General features: G+C 41.4%; 1 protein-coding gene across 1 annotated transcript in view; it reads left to right on the forward strand.

Moving 5' to 3' along the window:
- Nucleotides 1–839: 839 nt before the first annotated feature.
- The window catches only part of LOC117546060 (thrombospondin-4-B-like), a 34,555-nt gene continuing 11,212 nt past the window's right edge, over nucleotides 840–24,182 (forward strand). Inside the window, exons 1-13 of the mRNA XM_034216143.1 lie at nucleotides 840–1,083; nucleotides 12,896–13,093; nucleotides 13,603–13,850; nucleotides 15,899–16,001; nucleotides 16,139–16,221; nucleotides 16,327–16,378; nucleotides 16,893–17,044; nucleotides 19,284–19,421; nucleotides 20,209–20,286; nucleotides 20,381–20,533; nucleotides 22,523–22,627; nucleotides 22,758–22,865; nucleotides 23,386–23,545. Of these exons, the coding sequence (XP_034072034.1) occupies nucleotides 1,005–1,083; nucleotides 12,896–13,093; nucleotides 13,603–13,850; nucleotides 15,899–16,001; nucleotides 16,139–16,221; nucleotides 16,327–16,378; nucleotides 16,893–17,044; nucleotides 19,284–19,421; nucleotides 20,209–20,286; nucleotides 20,381–20,533; nucleotides 22,523–22,627; nucleotides 22,758–22,865; nucleotides 23,386–23,545 (1,657 nt within the window). The 5' untranslated portion in view covers nucleotides 840–1,004. The remainder of the gene's footprint in view (nucleotides 1,084–12,895; nucleotides 13,094–13,602; nucleotides 13,851–15,898; nucleotides 16,002–16,138; nucleotides 16,222–16,326; nucleotides 16,379–16,892; nucleotides 17,045–19,283; nucleotides 19,422–20,208; nucleotides 20,287–20,380; nucleotides 20,534–22,522; nucleotides 22,628–22,757; nucleotides 22,866–23,385; nucleotides 23,546–24,182) is intronic.

A 24,182-nucleotide genomic window follows, 5' to 3' on the forward strand; every position in this document is an offset into this window, starting at 1 on the left:
GAGGCACTCCATACTGATATACACCTGAACATCAGCAGGAGAGGACTCTTTAAAGTAGAGACACTACATACTGATATACACCTGAACATCAACAGGAGAGGACTCTTTAAAGTAGAGACACTACAAACTGATATACACCTGATCATCAGCAGGAGAGGACTCTTTAAAGTAGAGACACTACAAACTGATATACACCTGAACATGCTTATAAAATGAGGATGATAATTATAAAATTCCATCATCATTACTCATTAAGTGGTTTCTTAAGTACTTTCAGATTGATTTAAACTAAGTATTTTCCGTAAGTACTTCTACTTTTGCTTGATTCCTGCATCAACAATTATATCCACGATATAATTTACTTTTTTTCTGAGTTCTACACATGGTAAGAATTAGAATTGCATGCTAACACTTTTCTCCTTCAGTGCATTTAAGATTACAGAAATGTTACTGAGTATTTCTTTCCGGGGGGATTTCTACTCAATCTCTTAGCACTACTGCGGGAACGAGGTCACATGTTATAAAAGTTAAACAATCTCCCTGTGTCTCAGACATTCTCAAAGAAATACTCAACGACGTCTCATTTTTCTAAAGTGGGGAATTCACCTCAAGCGTGAACTCAAGGGTCTAAAAATATTCATGACTTCAGTTGCCAAACATGAGTTCCTACTCTGCATCATTAGCTTCTCACGTCCAGCACATTTGTGTTAGAGCCTGTGGGAATGGTAGCAGCAGAAGGAGCCAATGCAAAGACTTTCTGCAGGTCACTCCTTCTCTGCATGGGGCCGTCTGAGGAAGCAGGTTGTGGCCCTCATGCTCCGCCCTCAGAAAGACTCCTGTGATCCTAACATCCTCACACACTATTCAGACCAAGACAGACAGCAGCAGTAGCAGCCATGTCTCACGTCTGAGTCAAGAAGGAGGAAAACGCAGACATACAGGAAACTGTGTGATCAGTTACTACAGAGAAACTGCTGATCTGGGACCAGCTAAAAAGGGACAAAATGGGTGTTTGGACAGCCCTGATTCTGGCCTCACATCTGCTGTTAAATCTCAGCCTACGTGTGGAAGCCCAGGCTTTAGGTAAGTTGCATAAATGCTTCTTAACAAAACGTGTCATTGATTGGTGATTGCTACGGATGACAAGTCAAGAATCTTCTTTAAAGGTTGTCTGTTTGAGTTTCAACACACGCACAAGGAGGAAGATGTCTTTGATTTAATTTGCACTTTTTCTTACAACCTGCCTGTGATGTAATCCTCCATTTTCCTTATCTGTCAAATAAGACTTAATGGCTCCACTCCACTGGGGATTTGAACACACTATGAGTTGTGATGCATAATGGATCAAGCAGAGCACTGAAAGAGAATATCATGCAGAGGCACACAAAGGATTAGACATGGTGTGATACTCACTGAACAAAATGCTAAATATCCCGTCAGTTCGGGGAGATATGAAGCAGTTTAATACATATTTTCTGAAGTAAAGCCACCCTGCTTTACAGACAGATCTGTGTGATTACTGCAGCGTCAGGAGGCCCAGCTTTCTGGCTCGCATTAGTTCAAACTATTGTCCCAGCTGGGTCACACATGGGAACCATCACAGATGATCTGGGGGCAATATTGCACTTGAAGTCACACAAAGTGTATGCACAAACTCTCCTACAGTCTCACGCACATCTGTTCAAGGTCACACACACATTGGAGCTGCAGACGACATGGAGACACATTGTGGTGTGGTGAGAGTTTATCAGCTCCTTTGATAAATGGAATACCTTCACGCAGCCATTAATCTCTGCAAACTCTGGGCTGCGGACGCCTGATGGTATTTATAAAACAAGTCCAGAGTAATGGATTTCATCATCTATCATTTCCCTTGCAAATGACTCGTTGTATGCACGACTCAAACGGAGCGGGAACGATGTAAAACAGCAGGACGTTGGACAGCAGAAAGCAATATAAATGGCTTTACCTGGAGTTGAAATTAAAGGAATTCAAAAACTCATTCTTATTCTGGGCACAAAGATAAGACAGGGCCACCCTTTGAATCAGATATAATCCATATCTCTATCCAGTGTGAAAGGAGTTGCATTTAGTGATAAGCCTGCAGAGGATTATCAGCTTTTCACTGTAAGAAGCTCTTTAGTTTCAGCTCTTTGTTAAGCATTGCAACATCACTGTTTTCCGCTCTTATGGCATCTGTTGGCAGTGAGAAAGCTTTAAAAAGTGACTACACTACCCGGTGATCACTATACAGCAGACAGACACAGTTATAGTGAACATAGTGAAGCATTTAGAGCACATGTGTCAAACTCAAGGCCCGGGGGCCAAATCAAGCCCGTGGTGGATTTAATTTCGGCCCGCAGGATAATGTCTAATTCCTATTAGATCTGGCCCTCCGGTATATTGCACGCACACCTTCACTCCATCCTGAGGGTCTCCTCAGCTCAGAGCCTGAGCCCAAACATTGATGACCTTGCACCCGAGATGAGATGCCAAGTATCTGAGCTAGCATCACAGAGCAGCACACTGAGTTCAATGGATGCTTCCTTCTGCACTTTCTCTCAGGACAACAGGGCATGTTTGGTTTTCTCTTTGAGGGAATAGTTTTGTTGAAGCTGTTGTTGGCCTGTGGGAAAATGTACTCATAAGAAATCACTCTGGAAAAGCTGCAGATAGAGCCATAAGAAATGAATGCAGCTGATTATTTAATGTTGTTTTTATAGGCAATCATTGAAGCTTCGTTAGTTCCAGGTTTAATATGTGCAATAAGTTCATTTCAATACGTTCTGCAATAAACATTGAACCAGTCCGGCCCTCCACTAGCACCCATTTTTTAATGTTGGCCCACTGTGTGTTTGAGTTGGACCCCCCTGCTTTAGAGGCTAAAGAGACACATGTTTCCCTAAGGTGGTGGTGGAGACCAAAAACTGAGCAAAAATGGGGGAGACCCTAAAACTCTAAATAAATGGAAATGTCTCTTTAATTATTGGAGATTTAATTTAGCAACTGTTTGTCAACAAGGTGGGCGTGTTGACTTTAAAGAAAAGATGATCACAACTCGTTCTGCTTTCACCGAATGGCTAAAACTAAACGGTTATTTGAGATGTTTTTGATTTTACATCTTGAACTTTAATGGATGTTTGCTCCTGATTGGCAGATTAGTTATTAATTAATGTCAACATGTGACTTCCTGTTGTGATTAATTGGCTGCTGATGATCATTACTGGTTGAGGTTTAATTAAGTACGTCAAGTGATGGGAAGAAACTGAGAAGCAAGAACTGCACAATTGTGAGTTTTCCTGAGTATTTCCATACCTTTATAATTCTGTTTTACTTCAACTTCGAGGCAAATACCTTGGACTGCACTTCATGTATTTGCTTCCTTTAGTGGCTTGTCACCTTTCAGATTCAACTAAATATTCTTAAAACATAAAATAGGATGTAGATATTTTTTTCGTTATTGTATTGTAAGTTACGGCCAGATTGTTATTGATCTCCAACAGAAAATGTCCATGCTACCCATCAAGGGATAAGTATGAATAAATAATTATAATCCAATAGTATGATATACTTTATTCTGGAGTGGGCCGTTCTGCATATTGAACACTTAAGCTTTTGGTACTTCTCAATGTTCTAATAGTAATAATGTTGTTCTTATGGAGAAAAGTTTAGATTGCATACCTTTTCGTGTCAATTATTTACACTGGTGTGCCTCGATTTTCGATAAAGATCTGAGTACTTTTTCCACCACTGGGTACTTCTAAACATGAAAGGTATGAGATATATCAACTTGACCGTGTTGGATTTATATTCAGGAGTTAAGAAGAGGACAAGACACAGCAGTATGGCTTCAGCTGAACTTTATGAAGCTTGAAATGGAGGTTAATCAGGGGCTGAAATGAGGCGTTTTCTCAGGATCTCTGGGGTGAGAGGACCCTGACCCCCACAAAGCTCTCAGTCCTCAAGATGTATGATCTGCAGGACCCAGTGTGTCCGCCTCATTTGTTCTCCTGATGATCTGCTCAGTTTTGGAGTTTTATCAAATGAATGGACTGATGAGTTAAAGGTCCCATGACATGTTTTCCGGTTATCACCCGTCCCCTTGTGTTATGAAGGTTGTTCTGCATGTAAACGGTCTGCAGAGTCACAAACCCTCAAAGTACACCCTGTAGCGAGTAAAGCTCTAACACAGAGAAGACCTGTCTGTGCTGCCCCAGAACGGCTCGCTGGAGATTTCTCTTTTCCCATTGTTTTCTTCCTGGTCACAGTGACGTAACGACGACCAAATGGACCCAAATGGATCAATCCGTGGTGGAGCTCCTCACACTCACATAGTCACTCAGCCGTATATTTTCTCAGCCGCGCTACTCCGCGGAGTTTCGCCGGCACACACACTCACTCAGCCTTATGTTTTCTCAGGCTGTGAGTGTGTGTGTGTGCTCAGGCTGAGTTCTGAGGTGTCTCGCTGTCTCGCAGACCCCACGCAGCAACCAGGAAACGACACCAGGGTTGCGTTCCAATAGTCCATTTATCTTAGGAACCTTCCTAACCGAGTGAAATTACCCGGAAGTCCCTCAGTGGCAGCTGTAGAGGAAACTTCTGTGTAGCTATGCAGTGGGAGTCACCGACTCAGGAAGGAGACACGGGAAGAGCAGTAGCTTTGATGTCAAACACATGATGGTTTATTTGGAGTTAACGGCCGGAGGATTCACATCACAAGTCCAAGAGTCAGAGGTTCTGACTTCACGGTAGAGTTGCCACGTCAATTCTGAAGAACTCTACCCCAGACCCATGTATTTAGCTAGTTCAGAGAGCATCATCAACATGCTGCATAACAAGATAGAATGATAACACCTCTATCAGCTGACGCCAACAGGCAGGAACAGGGAGACAAAACACTGAGAGCACAGCAGCCAAGGTTACAGGTGCCTGTGCTCAGTCAGGACAGTTTGAACTGATACACTGGGTCAAAGTTATGGGCCTTGGAAAATATTTCCACAACAGCAGCCATGATAAGTGCCGTTCCAATTCTCTCGAGATGATAGGAAAGGAGGTTTCAAACTTCCTTTATAACCTCCTTTAGCTTAGGAACCACTGGACCTCCCTAACCGAAAGGAGAGGAGAAAATGCTGCCCCACAATGCATTGCAGCCGCAGCATTTGCCGTCACACAACAGTCAACAAACGATTATGACGGAGAAATGATATCATGAAAGTTACGGTGCTTATTAAGCATTTTAAAACGTATGTGGTAAGTTGCCAAAGTGCTTTGTTTTGAACGTTCATCAGTATTATAATCAAAGAGAGAAATATGAACGTTAGTTTTTACTGAAATGATCAAATAAAGTCAACATCTCACAGTCTTTACTGAGCTGTGTGGGGTTTGTTCAACTTTTAAAAGATGTTTGACTGGTGATATACACAGTGATAGATGTTAAGGACTAACGTTTATAATAAATACATTTGTGTTGATTTTAAGATCTTTTCATCAATCATACGTATTGGGATCATTTGTATTCGTGACGAGCAGAAGCTTCACTTTCCTTTTTTATTTCAATTCCAACTTTGGTCCTGAAGAATATGTTTCTCTGTTGTCCCCGTTCATAAAGCATAAAGCAGCAGCTTCAGAGCAGAGTCTCTAGATGAGTTTACAGTAGTCCCTCGTTCTTATTAAACATCCATGTTGTAGTCCGCTGTATAGAAACTAGTTTCCATAGTTTCCCCACAGCAGCAGACGCACATTCATGACGTCCGCTGGCGCATCATAAACACTCAGATAGTGAAAGTGCATTCGATTCTCTAAAGTACCGCGGTCTCTTCTCCTAAGTCCTTTTGAATTCTCCTATCCACTATCCCTTAACCCCGTGACGTTTCACTCAGAGGTCAAGAAATAGACGATAGGGTTAGAATTTAGGAGCTGATTTTTGGATTATCGGAACACAACCCAGTAATGTAGCTCACACTGTCCGCTCCTCGATCCTCAAAGGGCGGAGCAGCGAGCCCCGCAACGTCCCGCCTACACGGCACCCAGACCCCACGCAGCATTCTCATCTGTTTGTCATTACTGGTGTCATTTTCTGGTTGCTAACAAACGCCATGGTAACACATAATCACTGATGTTCCGCTGTAACGGTGGTGGACTCATCAGAACAGAGTGGGCGAGCTGACCAATCAGAGCACAGTGGGCTCACAGGGAGGGAGGGGGGGAGGGGCAGGAGCTCCAACAAGCCGTGTACAGAGTGAATACACACACTATACAGAGATGCTGTATGAGAAAGTTTGTGAGTTTGGAAAATTGCACAATATACATTTATTTTAGTAGACCTCAACAATGGAATTATGATCAGTAGAAATGGCCATGACATGGGACCTTTAAAAGGAAGTATTCAGACCCTTAACTTAAAGGTCTCCTATCATGCAAAATGCACTTTTTGATGTCTTGTATACATAACTATGCGTCCCCGGTGAGTCAGGGAACTCACGCAGCGTCAGGAAATAAAACCCTCTCTTTTCCTCCGTACCCAAATCTCTAAAAACGGGGAACAACGGAGCTGATCCAGATTTGCGTCCGATATGACGTAATATCTGAAATGTGGACCCACGGCCCAATCAGAAACGTTGCTATCAGAAACAATGCCCGACTGGTTTGGACGTAATATGGTCAGTGTTTACATTAGCATCGCTAACACTCAGAGCTAACCTGTACTGGAGAGCATGTGTGTGAAGAAGCAGGAAGTAAAAAGGAACTCACCTTGTGGTATAACCGGCAAGAGAGAAAGCCTTTGAGCTCCAAACTGTTTCAGAGAGAATCCTTGATAATCCATGATATGGCGTTTCATCACGGCAGCATTTAGTTTAGACGGTAGCTGCCGGGTCCCGCATGAGCTCAGACCCCTCCTCTTTAAAGCTTTATACCCGAATCAGCACTTTAGAAACAGGAAGTGAAATAGAGGGGTATGAGGCATGGCTAGAATGATCTGTTTGGTATTTGGAGCAAAACACTTCATAGACATGTTTTTTATATATTTGTATACATCTGAGACCCAGTGGCAGAGCCAGGATATTTTCAGTGGGGTGGCCAGGATGGAACCAGTGATCATTTTGGGGTGGCATTGAAATCACTATTATATGAACATAAAAATACATCGCACTATAAAATAAGGGGTTATTTAAGGCACCTACAACACACCTCTATATTATTTGGGATTAAGCTAGTGGTGGAATAGATCAAATAATATTCAGTATATCTAACTATTTTTTTCGTATTCCCGCAGGCAAAGTATCAACGAAGCTTACATTATACAAATGTAATGCAATATACAGACTGTTTAGCTTATGGTGATCAGCAGCACTATGAGCTCATTCTCTCAGTGTATCATCAGGAATACAGAGACACACACACACATCATTTAAATAAGAGTTTTTAAATCAAATGATTGGTTAAGAATAAACATCTTAAAGTAAATAACAATAAACAATAGCGGGTTGTAATTTTACAACATTACTTTAAGCTATCCAAAAAAGTCAGTAAATGTTTTTGTTTTTTTAAAAGACTACATTTACATAGTCAACAGGTCCTTTTGTTCAGCCTCAGCATGCTATTGGGTAGTAAATGTGTTTATAGGTCCTGCCCTCTGGCCATACATATAAGACTAACATTCCAGACAATAGATTTCAATAGTCATCTTTTATGGTGTAAATGCCTTTTTAATAATAACATTTTTGAATGGAACATTCTCAACACAAATTCATCAATCCAAATAAATATAACTTAAATATGTGGGAAAATACAGTATATATATATATTGTATTCCAGTCTCCCTTCAGATATGTTAAGTGGCATGCAATTCAACACAATGCAGCTCACCTCCTTCAAAGTGAAATTAAAAACCTCTGCATTTTCTTTATAGATATTAACAGTACTTAGTAAAAAAAAAAACATAACAATTATTATTTACAATGGACTACGCTTAGCTAACAGACTAATTTCCACCACTCATGGACCACACTCACCTTTTCTCTTGAAATACTGGGTGACATACTGTCGCCCTTTAGTTCCTCTCTCTTTTCTTTCTCTCCTTTCTTTTCTTTTTCAAAGCATGGCTTTGTGAGTCGTTCAGACATGGTGTTGTACCCTTAAAAAGGGAAATAGTGAGTGAGAGAAGTGAAGACATACAATCACGCAGCTCCCGCCTTCACTCGTCTGAATCGAGCCATCTTTATAATGAAGCTTGTACATTTACAATGAATACCTGGCATGAAAACGGGTCAGGGGTGAAAAAGGTGAGAAGGATATTATCCCTCTAGGGGGGTCCGGGGGCATGCTCCCCCGGAAGAACATTTTGAATATTCCATATTTTAAAGCATTGAGATGCATTTTTTTGCCAACCTGGGGAGAGCTGGAGAAACTTAACTTCAGCCATGAGTCAAAAATATGATGGCCTCCTTACTAAGTATTATCAGGGATGCAAACTCATCAGGTATGGAAAAGGTGACAAGGACCCGAGCCCCCCGACCCCACGGAATATCGGCTTTAAAATGAGGAATAACAGGATGTTATCAGTCAGAACAACTAAAGCAGCAGTGGTAATAATAACAGAAACGCCAAAGAGTCACATCTAATAGAAATATATAAAAGCATTTATTTTAATTGTGTAGCAGTCAGTTTATAATTTTGGCAACACTGTTGAGCATTTTGAAAATCTATTTTCATGCCTCTTTTCAAGGCTTAGTCTTTCTATCTGTATAGCCACTGGTGTAAAGTAACTAAGTTAATAAACTCAAGTACTATACTTGGGTAAAATGTTGAGATACTTGTACTTTATTTAAGTATTTCAATGTTTTGCTACTTTGTTCTTCTTCTCCTCTACAGTTCAGAGGTAAATGGTGTACTTTGAGCCACTACATGTATTTATACCTTTAGTTACTTCACAGATGTGGATGAATGATGTGAAATATAATCAAGTGTTAAATCAGACTTTAGTTCCACCTGGAGTAAATCCACCAGCTACCCTGCAGTATACAAAGTCATTCAGACTAGCTGCACCTTTACCAGCTTTGAGAACACTTTAATGATCAATCATTATAAAACATATCATATATATTATTCTGAAATGGACCAATCTGCACAACGACTACTTTCACTGTCGCTACTTTCACTATATTTTGATGAGAATACTTTTCTACTTTTACTTGAGGAACATTTTGAATGCAGTACTTTTACTAACAGAGTATTCACACTCTGGTACTTCTACTTTTACTCAAGTACAACATCTGAGTACTTCTACTTTTACTCAAGTACAAGATCTGAGTATTTCTGCTTTTAATCAAGTACAAGATCTGAGTGCTTCTACTTTTACTCTAGTACAAGATCTGAGTGCTTCTACTTTTACTCAAGTACAAGATCTATACTTATACCACCTCCGTTTATAGCCTATGAAAAACTATTAGAAAACGAAGGCTAAAGCTAACGTTAGCAGATAGTGACAATGTATGCTAGCTAGCTAGCTCAACGATAATATTGCGACAGAAAAACTTTTCAGTGCACATCACACTCTGCGCTCCGACAGGGAGCTCTGCTCTGAACACCTGAACGGCCCGTTCTAACAGCTGTTCACCAGCGGTCCAGTCTGTGCCACAGTGACTCCGGACCGCACAGTTAATATTAACGAACGCACCCGTAGGTAATGTGGCTGCTGAAGCTAGAGTATCATCGCGGAGCAGCAGAGCCGACAGGCAGGAAGACTCGAGCACACAGCTCGCGCTGCATTATAATATATAAAAAAAGAACACCATGCGTGTCATGATGGCACATAACAGCTCGCGGCCGCAGATTACTCCGGGTCCCAGACCCCCTCATACCCCAAACATATTTGTATTGCAGATCTACATGAATCACACAAACGACCTATTTTGGATTCAAAACGGCGAATTTCGCCGAAAGGTGAGTGATTTTCATGCCTGGCAATACACTCAAATTTTAGGACCAATAATTATGACTAAATTCTCCTTTATCTTTAGCTCTTTAACAGTGGTAAAACAACATATGTATGGACATGTAAATGCAACAGTGCCTAGCTTAGCTGCTAACAACATGACAAACGACCAGATTCAGCGGCACCACGAGGTATACAGCAGCTAGCTTCAATGACCACAAAGTTAGCCAGAATTAGCAAGAACCTTCAAACAATACAACAAAGTGCAAAATACACACTTTCCTCTGACAACGAACCACGGTGATGTAATACGGATTATATATAACATGGGTTGATAGATTTATAGTGCTTTGTATACTGGAATTACCTTAAAAAAGGGAAATAGTGAGTGAGAGAAGTGAAGACATACAATCACGCAGCTCCCGCCTTCACTCGTCTGAATCGAGCGAGGAAGAGCGCAGTGATCCCTCCCACTGGAACCCCAAGGCATTACCAACAGATTAACCCACAATCAGCCCATACAGTAGGATACATCTATCTCTCAGGATTGACTATTCTTGTCTGTCACAATGGCACACACGTAAATACTAGCATCCCTGCTCACATGCTCTCACTCTCTGCTAGAAAGTGCTGTTTGGAGGCGGAGGCGGGACCAAACCATTACATGTAAATAGAAGGGGGTGTACAGAGGCTTTGGATAATTAACTTTTGGAAGAAAATAAGTTAAATGAATTGTAAGTTTAGTGAGTACATTATCAATATAACGTTATATTTATGTTAATTATTGATGAAAGGTTACTTAAACATTTTGTTCTTAATGTTCTAAAATTGTTTGGGCCCCCGTGGTGAGGGTGTTTGGGGTGGCCAATAGGGTGGCCAGGATTCAGCTGGGGGGTGGCCACGGCCACTCCCAGCCACCCCCCAGCTCCGCCACTGCTGAGACCTATGCTATTGCCTAAAAATAGCATGATAGGTCCACTTTAAAGTAGAGACACTACATACTGATATACACCTGAACATCAGCAGGAGATGACTCTTTAAAGTAGAGACACTACATACTGATATACACCTGAACATCAGCAGGAGAGGACTCTTTAAAGTAGAGACACTACATACTGATATACACCTGAACATCAGCAGGAGAGGACTCTTTAAAGTAGAGACACTACATACTGATATACACCTGAACATCAGCAGGAGAGGACTCTTTAAAGTAGAGACATTACATACTGATATACACCTGATCATCAGCAGGAGAGGACTCTTTAAAATAGAGACACTACATACTGATATACACCTGAACATCAGCAGGAGAGGACTCTTTAAAGTAGAGACACTACATACTGATATACACCTGAACATCAGCAGGAGAGGACTCTTTAAAGTAGAGACATTACATACTGATATACACCTGATCATCAGCAGGAGAGGACTCTTTAAAATAGAGACACTACATACTGATATACACCTGAACATCAGCAGGAGAGGACTCTTTAAAGTAGAGACACTACATACTGATATACACCTGAACATCAGCAGGAGAGGACTCTTTAAAGTAGAGACACTACATACTGATATACACCTGAACATCAGCAGGAGAGGACTCTTTAAAGTAGAGACACTACATACTGATATACACCTGAACATCAGCAGGAGAGGACTCTTTAAAGTAGAGACACTACATACTGATAAAAACCTGAACATCAGCAGGAGAGGACTCTTTAAAGTAGAGACACTACATACTGATATACACCTGAACATCAGCAGGAGAGGACTCTTTAAAGTAGAGACACTACATACTGATATACACCTGAACATCAGCAGGACTCTTTAACTTCCACATTTCAAGGACACAGCTCGTGTCAGAAACACGAGGACAGAGTTAAAAGAAGAAACTCATGCTTTGCAGTCTTGGCTGACACCGGACAGTCTCTGGCAGCATTTGGGAACAATGCGAGTCCCTCCTGACTGAAGGCCCGGCAGACTGCTTGTGTATTCATGCTGTGTGCAGATGGTGGACGACACATTCCCTGCACATCCTCTCCTGGTCTGCACAGATCCCAAGTCACTTTATTAAAGCAGGAGGACTCTCCAGCAATGAGTGCAGCGTCCCTCTGGCTTTAACTCGGTCAAACCTCCGCCTGTGAGAAGAATGGAGGAACTGTGAAACAGCTAAGCAGATTTGGAGAGGATACAAAAATAAATACATCATGCAACTAACTAGGGAAAATATATCGGTATCGTCAAAATGTACTTAAAGTACAAAAAGTACTTATTCTGCACAGTGGCTCATTTCAGAATAATATAAAGTTAAGAAGTATAATCAGATCAATATACTTTAAGTATTACAATTAAAACGTGTTATGCAGAATGGATCTTTTCACAGTATTACATTATTATGGTTGTAATATTATCCTTTTTGTGTTCATGGGGGCATTTAAGTGTTGCAGTTTGTCAATGTGGACCAGATGTAGATACTAGAAGTACTGTGTGTGTTTTAGTAGTAAAGTACTGCATTATACAATATCAGCATATCATGTGTTTTTATATGTACAAACTAACTGTGAGGCAATATTTGAGTCGAAGTATGACGTAGCTTTAAATGGAAATAATCAAGTACAAATGTTTTTTTTAAGTATAGTGTAATTACTCATATTCCACCACTAGCCTTTGCCCACTTAGCTGATATATCTTCATAACTGATGATTATTGATCAAAAATGTCATTTGTAAAAACATCAGTAGTCAACCAAACAATGTATTCCTTGATATATGATTTGTCTCTGTATAACCCAGCGTGATTGTCTTAGAAATCCACATTTCACTGAGTAAATGCAGGGTCTCAAAAGATCAACAAACACTGGGTCAACATCATCTCCTCATGTCGACTCAGGATGTGTTTGGGTCATAAATATTCATACATCTGATCCTCCATTGTGCTTTTCTCCCTTCTCCTCCACAGTGTATGATCTGCTCACCTCACCGGACTGCCTGCCGGACCTTCTGCAGGGCGGCCTGGTGGAGCAGGGCGTGAACGAGGCTTTCATCCTGACCTCCTTCAAGCTTCAGCCCAAAACAGGAACCAGCATCTTCGCCCTGTTCAACCCGCGGGACAACAGCAAGTACTTCGAGTTCACCGTCATGGGGAAGCTCAACAGAGGTAAGAAGCTACGAGAGAAGAGGCTCTGCTTTCTCTGGAGGACATTCTTAAGAGAAACTGATAAATGATTCATGGACAAAGTTTTCTTTGTTATATTTAATAAAGTAATAAAGAAAGTCAATATACAAGTGAAATATCTCAAATGTAGGAACAGAGCAACTTGGTGGTGTTCTGCTTACAGTCACACTATATATTCAACTGGTCCCACCCTTAAATTCCCTTCGGCATCTAAAGACCCCCATCATTAAACCATAAGTCCTTAACCATTTGCCAATCAACCTTTTGCCCTCCTGAAATGTAAATCCTAAACATATGTCTCTGTTAAACACATATAGGATTCAAAATACTATTTAAACGAGTAAAAGGCAATCAGAGTAAAAGACATAATCTATACATATTATTTAAATGATTATATGAACATTTGACAAAACACTTTCCTATCATCTAAACCAAACAACACGACACTATAAACAAATAAACTAAACTAAATCTCTTCCTCATCCTCTCAGCTGTGTTGCGTTACCTGCGGAGCGACAAGAGGATGACCTCGGTGACCTTCAACAACCTGGTGCTGGCGGACGGCCAACAGCACCGGCTGCTGTTCCACCTGAAGGGCATGCAGCAGGGTCCGGGGGGCGTGGAGCTGCATCTGGACTGCAGGCTGGTGGAGACCATCAGGGACTTACCTGCCGCCTTCCAGGGTTTACCTGCAGGATACGGCACCGTGGACCTGAAGACCATGCAGGCCCGAGACCAGGTGGGCCGTCACTCACAGTAGAGAGTGGTGCAGGAGTGAGTCCTAAACCCAGGAAATAACTCAGCATTTTAGATCTTTATAAGGTCTGAGGTTAATGCAATTACAAGATTTTCATATTTTGTTCTATGAAGTAAAATACTTCAATGAATTTTAAAACAGCGGTTGCTAACAAGTGTCTATAAAGTGGCAAGCCCAACATTAGCCGCCTTTAGCTTAGCGGTGGTGGCTTGAAGTCATGTGACCGTGCTGTAGTTCCTTTATAGCCCAACATTAGCCTTCTTTAGCTTAGCGGTGGTGACGTGAAGTCATGTGACCGTGCTGTAGTTCCTTTATAGCCCAACATTAGCCTTCTTTAGCTTAGCGGTGGTGACGTGAAGTCATGTGACCGTGCTGTAGTTCCTTTATAGCCCAACATTAGCCACCTTTAGCTTAGCGGTGGTGACGTGAAGTCATGTGACCGTGCTGAAGTTCCTTTATAGCCCAACATTAGCCACATTTAGCTTAGCGGTGGTGATGAGAAGTCATGTGACCGTGCTGAAGTTCCTTTATAGCCCAACATTAGCCTTCTTTAGCTTAGCGGTGGTGATGTGAAGTCATGTGACCGTGCTGAAGTTCCTTTATAGCCCAACATTAGCCTTCTTTAGCTTAGCGGTGGTAATGAGAAGTCATGTGACCGTGCTGAAGTTCCTTTATAGCCCAACATTAGCCTTCTTTAGCTTAGCGGTGGTGATGAGAAGTCATGTGACCGTGCTGAAGTTCCTTTATAGCCCAACATTAGCCTCCTTTAGCTTAGCGGTGGTGATGAGAAGTCATGTGACCGTGCTTAAGTTCCTTTATAGCCCAACATTAGCCTTCTTTAGCTTAGCGGTGGTGATGTGAAGTCATGTGACCGTGCTGAAGTTCCTTTATAGCCCAACATTAGCCTTCTTTAGCTTAGCGGTGGTGACGTGAAGTCATGTGACCGTGCTGTAGTTCCTTTATAGCCCAACATTAGCCGCCTTTAGCTTAGCGGTGTTGACGTGAAGTCATGTGACCGTGCTGTAGTTCCTTTTTAGCCCAACATTAGCCGCCTTTAGCTTAGCGGTGGTGATGAGAAGTCATGTGACCGTGCTGTAGTTCCTTTATAGCCCAACATTAGCCACATTTAGCTTAGCGGTGGTGACGTAAAGTCATGTGACCGTGCTGTAGTTCCTTTATAGCCCAACATTAGCCACCTTTAGCTTAGCAGTGGTGACGTGAAGTCATGTGACTGTGCTGTAGTTCCTTTATAGCCCAACATTAGCCACCTTTAGCTTAGCGGTGGTGACGTGAAGTCATGTGACCGTGCTGTAGTTCCTTTATAGCCCAACATTAGCCACCTTTAGCTTAGGTGTGGTGACGTGAAGTCAAGCGCTATATAAATAGAATGCATTATTATTATTATTATGTGACCGTGCTGTAGTTCCTGTATAGCCCAACATTAGCCACCTTTAGCTTAGCAGTGGTGATGAGAAGTCATGTGACCGTGCTGTAGTTCCTTTATAGCCCAACATTAGCCTCCTTTAGCTTAGCAGTGGTGATGAGAAGTCATGTGACCGTGCTGTAGTTCCTTTATAGCCCAACATTAGCCTCCTTTAGCTTAGCAGTGGTGATGAGAAGTCATGTGACTGTGCTGTAGTTCCTTTATAGCCCAACATTAGCCACCTTAAGCTTAGCGGTGGTGACGTGAAGTCATGTGACCGTGCTGTAGTTCCTTTATAGCCCAACACTAGCCACCTTTAGCTTAGCGGTGGTGACGTAAAGTCATGTGACCGTGCTGTAGTTCTTTTACAACATTAGCCACCTTAAGCTTAGCAGTGGTGAGGTGAAGTCATGTGACCGTGCTGTAGTTCCTTTATAGCCCAACATTAGCCTCCTTTAGCTTAGCGGTGGTGACGTGAAGTCATGTGTAACGTGAAAAAATACATCCCTGCGCCACTCTATTTCCATACAATAATGGAAATCTTTCCGTCCCATAAATGGATCCAAATTGGCTAAGCTGTCCTCTTTGTGTTGTTTTATTCCAACAGGAGAGTTTAGACGAGCTCAAGCTGGTGGTCGGGGACACGTTTGAGAACGTTGCTTCAATACAAGACTGCCATTTCCAACAAAAAGACTCCGTCCAAACTCTGGGTAAGAATATATCTATTAAAGCGGGAAGTCTACAGAGACACCCGAGTGTGTTCTCAGTTTGTCACTTGAGAACAGGCTCAGGAACCCCCTTCTCACCTTTCTTCAGTTTCACAAAGTAAACAGTGCCTTTCTCTCAGGGGTCAACACGAAGCAGCTGTCCAACCAGATGCTGGACCTAACGAAGGTGATAAATGAGCTGAAAGACGTCCTCATTCAGCAGGTGAGTTACACTAACAGCCCCACTGAGACCACTTCATCCCTGCTTCCTCACCCCCCCCGACAGCTTTACTGCATACAGACTTATTTATGCTTCACCTTTTCACAGGTCAAAGAGACTTCATTCCTCAGAAACACCATCTCAGAGTGTCAGGCCTGCGGTAAGACAACTTCTATTAAACAGCAATTTCTTTAACAAACAAAATATCAGATGATGATGGTTTAAATGTGTTAGAAAAATATCACTCGTCACCGGCTTGAGCTTCAACATCAGGATCCATGTATCTGTGATCCTCTCCAGAATGGAAGGAGTCATCACATACAGAGCATCAACTAGTTCCTGAACAGTGTCCTTCACATGCTGATATCCAAGAGAGGGAGTTACACAGTCACAAGATGGAGGAATAGAAAGCAGTATTCAATGTTTACTTCAGATTAGCTCCACGTCAGAAATGAGCATGCTTGATGTCTCTCTCCATAGAGGCTGAATCATGATGTTAATCACATAGCTATCATCTGCATCCAACAGTCCTGATGCTCTTCTAGGTAATCACACATCCTGTCATGTGCACAGCTACAGTTGGGATACCTTTGTTATCATGTGTACTTTGATAGTGGAAGAGTACATTCAGTATTTTCACAACAAAATGTGTTTTTTTTGTCTTTGCTTCAAAGGTCTGGGGGGGACTGAGGTGGTGAAACCCAGGTGTGGTGCAGGTGTGTGTTTCCGTGATGTACGGTGCATAGAGACGGCCGACGGGGTGGAGTGCGGGCCGTGTCCAGACGGATACACCGGGGACGGATTCAACTGTGATGATGTGGACGAGGTAAGGCTCAGGGAGTGTGTGTGTGTGTGTGTGTGTGTGTGTGTGTGTGTGTGTGTGTGTGTGTGTGTGTGTGTGTGTGGTGTGTGTGTGTGTGTGTGTGTGTGTGTGTGTGTGTGTGTGTGTGTGTGTGTGTGTGTGTGTGTGTGTGTGTGTGTGTGTGTGTGTGTGTGTGTGTGTGTGTGTGTGTGTCATATTGTGCTAAATCTGGCAGCACCAACACCCATCTGCCACATGTGGAAGCCCCTCTTTAGTTTCTCACCTGCTGAGCCCAGAGTAAAATGCTTTTGTGTGCACACACTAGAGGGGGGCAGGAGTACGACCACCCTTGACAAAGTTAGAGTGGGGGTGCCAAACCAGGCAGCTGCACCACCACCTGGTCTGCTGAACAAGGGTTGTAGAGAAACCGTGCAGATCTTGACACCAGGATTGTCTAAAAAAAAAAAAGAACATTGTGTGAGAGAGGCACAGATACAATAACAATAATACATTTAATTTGAGGGCACCTTTCACAACATTCAATGTCACCTTACAAATTAATAACATACGAGTGGCATTACAATACAAAAATGTGTTGCATAGAAAACCACAGAGGAAAATTGCATTCAAAGGAGCCATTCAAGTGAACTAATTATTCGTTAGGCTTGATTTGAAATAACACAGTGTCTGACTATATCATATATGTGATATCATTACTTTTATTATTTGTTAGGTATTTTGTATTCGTGGTTAACAAGTATCAGACACTTTGAATGATTGATTGAATAATTAAACGATAAGTTGTCCACCGCGACTATGGCAACACCGGCGGATCTAAACTAATCATTTTAAAACGTGGGGCGGACTTGTCCCACCCTCAAATAATGGATATTTTTAGGATACGATTTGTAAAGTTGGCTGACAATGAATCTTATGAACTGTTAATCCCAGCGCATAGCAAGAAACAGTATATTCAAATTCTTATTTTGGATTCAAACGACATTGTAAAAGGCACTCAAGAGAGCGCAGATCTCAACCAAGGCCATGCACTATCCAACATTAATATTAAAAACACATTTGTGTATCTACCCTGTGATTCAGATCTGCTTCAAAATGTAATGGGTCATTCCTTGGCCCATACCTTTCCCCCAAGTTTCATTACAACCAGGCCCAAAGCCTTTCTGTAATCCTGCTGACAAACAAACCGATACCAGAACATGACCTTCTTTGTGGAGAATAATAGCAGCTTGTTATTCTCACCCTTACCTCTGGTGTTAGCTTCAAGGTCAGGAGCAGAGGGGGTCCAACACCCTCTTTCCATTGTCCAATCCCCCAATTTGATGACTAAAAGAAGATAATTAGCCGTATAATAGGAGGGTTGGTAAAGTGCAAATATCTTTCTAATCACATGACGTCACTGTCGGTCTGAGGCTGTCTGCAAAATGTGTTTATATTTCCACACAGAAGCTGCCATTGTAGACAAACTAAACCAGCCGTGATTATTTTGGATCTTTTTTTATATTAAAGTATTTTGCCTCTAAAACAAGCGTTGGCAGCAGAGAGGTGACAATAAACCAGGTGAGACAACGGGAACAAAACTTCACAGGAGCTGCAGAAATGACAGCAACGGGAAAAAGTTAAAGTTTGGAAATGACGTCAAAGTCTGTTAATTAGGAAGTACAGGAATGTGTGTGTGTGTGTGTGTGTGGTCTAGCATTACTATACTTGTGGGGAACTAAATCTGTTTACACAGTCACGGGTGGGGACTCGCCTCCCTTATGGGGACAAATTGGAGGTCCCCATAAGGGGGATCATTAATTTTAGGGTGAAGACTTGGTTAGGATTAGGGTTAGGGTTAGGCATGTGTTGGTTATGGTTCAGGTTAGGATAAGTCTCCAGGTAATGCATGTAAGTCAATGTCATGTCCCCTGAAGTGATGTATACATGGTATGTGTGTGTGTGTGTGTGTGTGTGTGTGTGTGTCTGTCTGCCTGTCTGTCTCGGTGTGTGTGTGTGTGTCTGTCTGTCTCGGTGTGTGTGTGTGTGTGTGTGTGTGTGTGTGTGTGTGTGTGTGTGTGTCTTCTCCTCTTTGCTCTCATCCCTCTTCATAAGGCCTGACCCCTTTAGCATTATGTATTTTGCATGAGTCAAAGTGTCATCAGCCTTAAAAGCTTTTTTCGGTAAGCAGCCCTGAGAGACACACGGATTTTGCAGATTTTTTTTAACAGTCCTCGTGTCCTCCTTCCTTCCTTCCTTCCTGCAGTGCCAGTTTAACCCTTGCTTCCCTGGAGTGAAGTGTGTGAACACCGCCCCGGGGTTCAGATGTGACGCGTGTCCTCTGGGATACTCCGGCCTGGCGATAGAGGGTGTGGGCATCATATATGCACAGACCAACAAACAGGTAAAACACTGGATCAAATATGGAGGATCTTACCAACTTTCAAACCCCTACTTTTCGTGCTGTAACTCAGAACACACCCAGCTTCAAAATCTGACTTTATTTGGATCTTAGCGACACACCTGAAAGGTATAGAGCAGGGGAGGGCGACATACAGAGAAATATACGAAGGGCTGGGCCGCTCACTAGAGGTATACTGCCTCATCAGTTCAGTTATAAGTTAGCGAAATCAATCAAAAGTAGGTACATGATGCTCGTGAGTGTTGGCAGCTCAGCCCTTAAAACAGACGCCTCCGTTTGATTATAATAAGAGGAAATATGAAGGGTTTATTTCAAGCTTGTTATGGAAATAAGTCATTGGGCTTTTTTCTTATCAACTAAGATACGTTAGAAAATGTTTCCAACTTGAATTGACTGAATTTATTTGAAAAGTGATCTTATTAACACATGAATACTACTGTGTAATATATGTTTACATTTATATTTAAGAAGTACAATATTGGTAGTAGCTGTAGCTATAAAGACAGTGTATGTAAAAATGCTATAAAATACTTTGGCAAAAAGTGTGGGATCCTTCTGGTGATCTAAACTGATATAAAGGAGAACCTGGAACACTAATTCTATCATCAGATAGTAAACGAGAGTGGATTATGTACAACATTTTTGAACAAAAGAACATTACTGTAGCCAATATAATCACTTTGCACCGCTGTTTGTTGTATTTTATGTGGTGGAACTGTCAAATCTGAACATCAACGGAGAAAGACTCATCTTATATTCTCTAATTTAGGTCTGTGACGACGTTGACGAATGCAAAGCAACGGACAACGGAGGTTGCGCCGCAAACTCAGCCTGTCAAAACTCTGAGGTAGGAAAACCATCCCCAACACTTCCCTTTAACAGAAGATGATCTCAATGATGTGGCGATGAAAAGACACCTGCTGTCCTTGTCTCTTGCTCAGGGCTCGTATCACTGCGGCAGCTGTAAGACGGGTTTCTCCGGAGACCAGGTGAAGGGCTGCAAGCCGGAGGTCAGCTGTGGGAACAGCCTCACAAACCCCTGTGATCTGAACTCTCTGTGCACCATGGAGAGGGACGGCACGGCCACCTGTGAGGTGGGTTCCTGCTCTTTAAACTCATATACAGAGACGGCAAAATAACACACATCTTTTACTCAAGTAGAAGTACAGAGGCTTTGAAATGTACTTCAGTAAAAAGTACCCATAACTAGCAGCTGTTTTAAAGAGTACCTGATCTCCCTTTATATTAATAGAACAATAATGTCATTGTTAGCTAATGAATGTTTCCATGCTGAACAACGGCAACATGACAACGTTTCCATTGGTCCCTCTTCTTTAGAGAAGACCAGGAAATGATGGATACACGGATCGTGTTCAAATCAATAGGCAATGACTCTAAAGAATAATGATCACGCACCAAACACACATTCAGACTAAAGGAACCAGCTGTTTGGAAAATGTGAGAAGTAGAAAGTACAGGTATTTGAGTTCAACATGTAAGAAGTAGAAAGTACAGGTATTTGAGTTCAACATGTAAGAAGTAGAAAGTACAGGTATTTGAGTTCAACATGTAAGAAGTAGAAAGTACAGGTATTTGAGTTCAACATGTAAGAAGTAGAAAGTACAGGTATTTGAGTTCAACATGTAAGAAGTAGAAAGTACAGGTATTTGTGTTCAACATGTAAGAAGTAGAAAGTACGTATTTGAGTTCAACATGTGAGAAGTAGAAAGTACAGGTATTTGTGTTCAACATGTAAGAAGTAGAAAGTACGTATTTGAGTTCAACATGTAAGAAGTAGAAAGTACAGGTATTTGAGTTCAACATGTGAGAAGTAGAAAGTACAGGTATTTGAGTTCAACATGTGAGAAGTAGAAAGTACGTATTTGAGTTCAACATGTAAGAAGTAGAAAGTACAGGTATTTGAGTTCAACATGTGAGAAGTAGAAAGTACAGGTATTTGAGTTCAACATGTGAGAAGTAGAAAGTACAGGTATTTGAGTTCAACATGTAAGAAGTAGAAAGTACAGGTATTTGAGTTCAACATGTAAGAAGTAGAAAGTACAGGTATTTGTGTTCAACATGTAAGAAGTAGAAAGTACAGGTATTTGAGTTCAACATGTAAGAAGTAGAAAGTACAGGTATTTGTGTTCAACATGTAAGAAGTAGAAAGTACAGGTATTTGTGTTCAACATGTAAGAAGTAGAAAGTACAGGTATTTGTGTTCAACATGTAAGAAGTAGAAAGTACAGGTATTTGTGTTCAACATGTAAGAAGTAGAAAGTACAGGTATTTGAGTTCAACATGTAAGAAGTAGAAAGTACAGGTATTTGTGTTCAACATGTAAGAAGTAGAAAGTACAGGTATTTGAGTTCAACATGTAAGAAGTAGAAAGTACAGGTATTTGAGTTCAACATGTAAGAAGTAGAAAGTTCAGGTATTTGTGTTCAACATGTAAGAAGTAGAAAGTACGTATTTGAGTTCAACATGTGAGAAGTAGAAAGTACAGGTATTTGAGTTCAACATGTGAGAAGTAGAAAGTACAGGTATTTGAGTTCAACATGTAAGAAGTAGAAAGTACAGGTATTTGAGTTCAACATGTAAGAAGTAGAAAGTACAGGTATTTGTGTTCAACATGTAAGAAGTAGAAAGTACAGGTATTTGAGTTCAACATGTAAGAAGTAGAAAGTACAGGTATTTGTGTTCAACATGTAAGAAGTAGAAAGTACAGGTATTTGAGTTCAACATGTGAGAAGTAGAAAGTACAGGTATTTGAGTTCAACATGTAAGAAGTAGAAAGTTCAGGTATTTGTGTTCAACATGTAAGAAGTAGAAAGTACATGTATTTGAGTTCAACATGTGAGAAGTAGAAAGTACAGGTATTTGAGTTCAACATGTAAGAAGTAGAAAGTACAAGTATTTGGGTTCAACATGTAAGAAGTAGAAAGTAAGAAGTCGTCAGAAAAATGTCTATCTATCATCTTAATATCTCTCCTTGTTGATGTTGCAAATGGAGCTGCTGGGATGCATGAAACATGACTTTGTATTGCACTGTGATGAAAGAGTTTCTATGTCTCTTTGCTCAGTGTGGAATTGGCTGGGCCGGTAATGGATACCTGTGTGGGAAGGACACAGATATCGACGGATACCCGGATGACAAACTCAAATGTAAAGACTCCAGCTGCAAAAAGGCAAGTGCAAACTACACCAAGATTTTATAAAAAGTGATGTCTATTGTCTTGGTTATGTGTAATGCATAAAGACTTTTCTGCAGTTGTTATCTCTTATTTTAACTTGTTTTCCCATCACATCCCTTCACAGGATAACTGCGTGTTCGTCCCTAACTCGGGTCAGGAGGACGCCGACAGGGACGGACACGGAGACACCTGTGATGACGACGCAGACGGTGACGGTATACCCAACGAACAGGTAGGTTTTAAAGGTCACCTATCATGCAAAACACAACAACTTTTTCTAGGTTAATAGTTGAGTTTAAAGGTCAGGAAATAATGAAATATACACATAAAAGTTTCCGTAAAGGTGTTTGCACGTCTTTTGCTTTAAAATGTCATAAAATAACTTGAGCTCTTTGTTGTTTATCTTAAAAGTCTCAAAGAAATGTCAAACCTGAAATCCACAGGTTGAGTCACACTTCCTTTAGGCCTCGTCTGCCAGGAGCCGTCAGTCTTAAATGGACTTTTAATCCAGTTTAAGCCCCATCATCTCACAGGTTCAAACCTCCTGTACGTTGAACAGTAACAGACTCCAAACTGGGAGAAGTGTAAAGCAATGACGACCAAACACTAAATCACACTAAATTACTTCTATTCTAAAGCTTTGGACATCTTATCTGGTTTTCACATTTCTCATATCTCCATTCGGTTCTTTGACCTTGTATTTCTAACTGTTTGATGCAGTGAATGAAACCTTTGTGTCCTCTGTGCTTCAGGATAACTGTCCTCTGAAGCCCAACGTGGACCAGAGGAACAGCGATAAGGACAGCCACGGAGACGCCTGTGATAACTGCCGCATCGTGGAGAACCCGGACCAGAGGGACACGGACAGTGACGGCCGGGGGGACGCCTGCGACGACGACATGGACGGAGACGGTACGGACAGTTACTGAGTCTGACTAAAGATTATGTAACCAGCAGTGAATGCACCCTCTGTTATAACTCCCCTGCACGAGTGTTGCAGAGATGGCAAAGTACACACATCCTGTACTCAAGTAGAAGTACAGATACTGTGTTTAAAAATACTCTGGTGAAAGTAGAAGTACTGATTAAACTTCTTTACTCAAGTCAAAGTAAAGAGGCTTGAAATGTACTTGAGTAAAAAGTACCCATAACTACCAGCTGCTTTAAAGAGTACCTGACCTCCCTTTATATTAATAGAACAATAATGTCATTGTTAGCTAATGAATGTTTCCATGCTGAACAACGGCAACATGACAACGTTTCCATTGGTCCCTCTTCTTTAGAGAAGACCAGGAAATGATGGATACACGGATCGTGTTCAAATCAATAGGCACGCAATGACTCTAAAGAATAATGATCACGCATCAAACACACATTCAGACTAAAGGAACCAGCTGTTTGGAAAATGAGAGAAGTAGAAAGTACAGGTATTTGAGTTCAACATGTAAGAAGTAGAAAGTACAGGTATTTGAGTTCAACATGTAAGAAGTAGAAAGTACAAGTATTTGAGTTCAACATGTGAGAAGTAGAAAGTACAAGTATTTGTGTT

Source organism: Gymnodraco acuticeps, unplaced genomic scaffold (assembly GCF_902827175.1).
Source record: "Gymnodraco acuticeps unplaced genomic scaffold, fGymAcu1.1, whole genome shotgun sequence".
NCBI classification, from domain to species: domain Eukaryota; kingdom Metazoa; phylum Chordata; class Actinopteri; order Perciformes; family Bathydraconidae; genus Gymnodraco; species Gymnodraco acuticeps.